Below are 5,354 nucleotides of genomic sequence, written 5' to 3'. Positions count from 1 at the left end.
GGAGGGGGAGGGGGGGTTATTAACTACAAATAACACCAATGAGAAGTCAGGTCAGCTGGAAAAAGCTTATTTGTTTCGGGTGACTGAAATTCTCTTTGGTGGATCTTTATACGAAGCACCATTATCAGTAACAAGCTTTCCTTGCCTGAGGCACGGTAGTGGTGGTGTCATGATTTCACCACCTTAATTAGTATCACGCTTCAAATTTAAATCAGAATGTTTCTGTTGGTGTATAAAAAGTGTGAAACTTATTCACTTAATCAGTAAAAAGAAAAAGAAAACATTCAATTTATTTTTGACTCAGTGGGATTAAAGTATCAATAATTCCAATTGCTGAAATGAAGGAGCAGGTTTTGGTGCTTTGGATTTATCTATAAATCTGCGAGTGTCCTAAAAGCGCTATGTAAGTTTGATGTATTACTATTATTATTATTATTAAGTTGAAGTTGTGGTAGCAGGATGGACAGTGGAACCTGAAGTTTGCTGCTGCACTTTAATCGGTCAGCAGTGTTTTTGAAGCCCTCTTTGTTGACGCGCAGCTCTGACCGTGGTGCTTGTGCTGACCTTCACAAGGTGCTTTGGGGGCAACTCAGACCCATCCAACTGTACACAATAAGGGAAATGTCACTCATTTACCTCTGCCTTTAAAAAAAAAAAGTTTTTTTTTTTAAAGTTCTCAGCTACCTGCCATATCCCCGAAATGACCTGCTGTGGTCCCGCTTTTACACCATTTTCGCTCATATTATGAAGGTTCCAGTTTGTGTGTTTGCGCGTATGCATGTGTGTGTGCATGCATACATGTGCTGCGTGGGTCGTTGTGCTTCTGCTGTGTGCGAGTGGGCTTGTCTACATGTGTGTGTGCATATGTGGGGCGATGCGACTCAGATCCGACCGCAGGGAACCGAACGGGGATCCTGAAAATTCCCGTGACACACATCCACCCACACGAACGGCGCACACACGCACACCCATCGGGAGGTCAAGAGTCTCAAATTTGGTCACATAGAATAATTTTTCCACCAAGTCATTTACATCATCACAACACCAGAGGTCACCATTCCACACAGAACCAGGACATCAAATCAAAGAGCTAGAGATTGATATTTATCGGCATATATCATATATTACTGTGCTAATGCAGGACTTTTTCAGTAGATATAAACTCTCCATGCTTTAGAATGTACACATACCGTACTATGATTCATTACACAGTTGGTTTTTAAATCTGTATTAGTGTTTGTTCATGTGGAGTTCTTTAAAGACTCACGTTGTGATTGCAGTCTTCTTGACTGTGATACATTTCTTTATTAATCCTTCTTGGGTTTTTTTTTCTTTTTTTCTCTCCCGATAGTTTAGCTTTTTAGTCTCTCTTTTTATCCTTTTTTTCAGTGCCGTGATCTCTGTCCAGGCTTCTGCTGCTGTTCCATCACCTTTATTGTTTTTATTTTGTTTTGTTTTTTGCATCGTGCAAAGGAGAAAGAGAAGAGAAGAGTCGAGCTTCTTCTGGGCAGATGGACGGACAGCAGTTTCGGAGCGAAGAGGAGAGAGGCGGATGGAGAGAAGGAGAGAGAGAGATAGAGAGGAGGGTTGCCTCTTTGTGCCGTCTGATTCAGTTCTGATGCAGTGTTGCCGTGGAGATTCGCCGACTGGGTTTCTGCCGTTTTACTCCAACATGGCGTCCAGCTGGTCGGCCAAGTCGTCGAACATGCTGCCGATGTCATCAAGGATGCTCACCGTTGTCTTCTGCTCAGCCACAGAGCTGGATGCCAACACAAACACAGGCAGAAGATTACAGCACCTAGTAGAGAATTCATATCCATAAACAATGAAGACGTGGTTTTACAATAAAGCATCCAGCCTTGCTAAGAAACAGATGGTTTTCAGAGGTTTTGTTCGTTGTAGCTAGCAAGCTAATGTAGTTAAAGCTAGCCTGGAAAATTCAGTAACACATTGCAATATTATTCCATTATATATTACTCAAAACCAATAACTCAGACTGTCTGAAAACGCAAAAGTGCAATATCTTTACTGAATGTCTTAACAGTTCAATATTGTTTTTATTGTTGCCTGATTTGGGGATATATGCAGTTACTAAAATGAAAGGAAGTCAATACAAAGCCCTCAGTTGGATAGAAGTACAATGGAGAAATCTAACATGAGAATGTGCATATGCACGCACTTATCATGTGGATGTGTGTGTAAGCATGAAAACATGGATTACAAAACTAAATTATGAGGTTACTTATCAGCAGTGTGACCTCAAAGGGCTGTGAAATGTCATTTATGAAATGTATGTATGTTCTGAAAGTAAGTGGTATTTTTGAAGTGATATTTGTATTTTATAGGTAAAATTCTTTTTTTGACATACTATTTGTGTTCACCAGATGAAGGGAAAGGTATGTCTCCATAAACATCACAGAAGTCAAAATGGTCTCCTAAACTACAAATCCATGTATGAGTGTGTGTGTGCTCCATACTCGTCCTGCCGTAGAATCTTATCCTCCACGGCCTGCAGAGCAGCAGCCAGGGATGCGCTCGTCTCTTCCAGCTTCTGATGCACCAAAGAGTCTACACCAAAGTCTGTTGTTGTGGAGGCCTGTGGTGTGACAGCTCCTCCTGTAATCCCACTGTCCACTGACACGCCCCCAATGGAGGAGCGGGGGGGCTTTACAGGCGGCGGGGTAGGGCTGGGAGTAGCAGGGGTCTGAGGTGTCTGAGGGGTGGTGGGGGTCTGCGGGGTGTGGGGGCTTTGAGAAGAAGGGCTTGTCGGCTTGGCGACAGGAGGGTTGGAGGTGTTGCACGGCAAGAAGGAAGTAGGTGAACTGGTCTGCCGTGCCACCACAGAGTGCTGCTTGACCTGGGTGGAAACGGAGGTTGGGGAGGCGGGACTTGTCATAGAGTGGATCAGCTTGGCCGGTTTTGGTGCCGTAGGTGGGGGTGCTGGTTTCGGTGAGACCGGTGGAGGGATCTTCTTTCCTTCCACTACACACAGAGGAGAAAAAAGTCATTTTCAAGAGAATAAAGCAGGAATGTGTGCTGTGAAAATTTTCTTGTATAAAATCAATACATGAAAATCAACATTGCAAAGCAGAAAAGCTGTACAATAACATTTAGTGCCACTGCTTGCTAAAGCTGTATACGTAGAGAATACAGCTCTTGTCAGTACTTTATAAGCCCTGATCCACCTTATGGATATTGAATCCATTTAGACTTTTAATCATTCAATTCAACAGTTTTTTCCCCAGAATGTAATATTAAATAAACAATTTTAATAATTTTTAAATAAAATATTTTAGTACAGAAGCATAAATTTATCGCTGATTGTCTAAATTTATAGGCTAAATTGTAAGTTATTGTTCCAAAATTGTTTATTTTTTTGGTTTTCCAATTATCATAAAAGGTTTAGTGTCCTTTCTTTAAAACTCGGGTGCGTAACTTTTATTTTAATAAAAAGTTTTTTATGTATTTGTTAAAACTGTCACCATGTCCTGACAGTATAACGTTAGATATAGATATCGTGAAAAGAATCAAGCTSCTCCGCCTCTACCCTGAACTACTATTACCATCTGAAGAAATGCACCACCGCCAGTCAAAAACAACCAATCAGCAGCAGGAGACAGGTCTTACTGCTGTCAATCATGGTAGTGTAAGCGATGCTAATGGCAAAGAAACAACTTACCGTTACCAACTTATCATTACAGGTAACTGTAATTTTCAAATCCATGCTAACAATCCTAAGCATTCATAAGACACCAAGAAGCCTGATCAAGCTCCTCCGCCTCTACCCTGCAACTATCCTCTTCATAAGAGGATAGTTGCAGGGGAGAAGTTGCAGCCTAGTAGAAAGCAAGGAAGAGGGTGTGAGCATAAGGTGATTGGCAGTGCCAAGACCCTGCTCCTGGTTCTGATTGGTTGTTTCTGACCAAACAATGTCTTTCTCCAGTTAGTATTGGGAGAAGGCAGAGCAGCTTGATTTTTCACAGTTGATTTTTCTCTTGCTATCCGGTCATAACATAGTGACAGTTTTAGCAAATATGTGAAAACATATTTTTGTATATAATCCAGCTTCAAAACGGAGCTTATAAAGGTTAGAAAGTTAATAGTAATGCACAATTAAAAGCCTCAATGAAAATGACATGCAAGTAAACTTCTGAAAATCACGGCATGGTACATCACAGAGTACCTGGACTTCCAGGGGTTCCAGGCCCTGGCAGGGGGACTCTCTTATTGAGGGCGGCCTGTGGTGGGGTCTGTGGGCCTCCTTGTCTCTTTATCTGTGCAACAATGGGTTTTGGGGAGACTGGAGGCTTTGGTTTCCTCATAGGGCCTGCTTCGTTTACTGCAGGAGCTCCCTGGTCCGTGCTGTCCCTGCGGGGGGTTGGGGTCACTTGTTGCTGAGGTTGCGGCTGTTCGGTCACTCCAGCTTCAGACGGCGGGCGGCGTTTTACGGTGGCCGTGCCGTTCTGGTACGGCATCGGCTGCGTGGTGTTGGGCTGCCCGGCGCCAACCACCTCCCCATTGGCAGCGGCCATTTCTGCGAAGCCTTCGGGTTCCTTGTCGCGGCTCTTGGGTCGCCGTTTTACGGTGGACGACTCCTGGAGGGTGAAATCCGAACCATTGGGGTGGGACTTGGAAATGCGAGGCCGTCGCTTTAAGGTTCCCGTGGCTTCGGGGGTGTCCTCCAGGGTGAAGCCCCCGTCTTCCCGGGAGGCGTCGCCTTCACCCTGCAGACAAACACAAAATACACACTAACGGAAAGTTCATACATTCATGATAAAAGGTCATAGTTGCACAAACAGTCAAAGCGTGAACAAAGATAAATGGAAACGACAATAAAAGCTGAGCAAGCGCTTTAGTTTCAACTGTAGCTTTGCACATTAGAGCACACTGACTTTTAGAACATTACGCAGATAATGTAGAGTAGAAAAGACTGACTGACGAGTAGACAAACAGGTATATATACAGATAGTTAGATAGTTACCTGTCCTTCTCCTTCTCCTCGAGCTTGGCGGCGGATGGTGAGGCTTCCCTCCTCTGCGAACGGAAGGTTCTCTGAGGAGCTACCACTGCCTCCTGAGCAGGGGACCGGGGAAGATGGAGGGTGAGGTGAGGAGGAGTTCACAAGGGGAGGGGGGGATTGAGGTTGAGGTTGGGTGGAGGACGGGGCGAAATCCAGTGGAGTCGGTTGTTCCCGCTTGGCCGCCTCCACCAGCTCGCTTACAGGTCCACTTATGGTTCGTCGCCGGTTCACCACTTCACCGTCCAGACCAATGGCCTCCCGGGTTTTTCCCACCTGAATGACAGCAGTCAGATTAAAACGTTTTCATACTTGTTCTTTAGGATCTAGAATCTGA

The 5,354-nt window shown here is 44.4% G+C and overlaps 1 protein-coding gene across 7 annotated transcripts in view; it reads right to left on the bottom strand.

The window, feature by feature from the left end:
* Positions 1-765: 765 nt before the first annotated feature.
* The window catches only part of caskin1 (CASK interacting protein 1), a 107,871-nt gene continuing 103,282 nt past the window's right edge, over positions 766-5,354 (bottom strand). For 6 of the 7 annotated variants that reach the window (XM_008415294.2, XM_008415295.2, XM_008415300.2 and 3 more), the window contains 4 exons: positions 4,982-5,293; positions 4,184-4,748; positions 2,478-2,982; positions 766-1,759 (listed from right to left, as the gene is read on the bottom strand). In XM_008415294.2, coding sequence (XP_008413516.1) covers positions 1,663-1,759; positions 2,478-2,982; positions 4,184-4,748; positions 4,982-5,293 — 1,479 coding nt within the window. In that variant the 3' untranslated portion in view covers positions 766-1,662. The remainder of the gene's footprint in view (positions 1,760-2,477; positions 2,983-4,183; positions 4,749-4,981; positions 5,294-5,354) is intronic. The other variant, XM_008415296.2, reaches the window with a different exon arrangement.

This window comes from Poecilia reticulata, linkage group LG8 (genome assembly GCF_000633615.1).
Source record: "Poecilia reticulata strain Guanapo linkage group LG8, Guppy_female_1.0+MT, whole genome shotgun sequence".
In the NCBI taxonomy this organism is placed as follows: Eukaryota; Metazoa; Chordata; class Actinopteri; order Cyprinodontiformes; family Poeciliidae; genus Poecilia; species Poecilia reticulata.
Note: the sequence above shows the minus strand (reverse complement) of the source record. Positions and strands in the feature narration are given on the sequence as shown.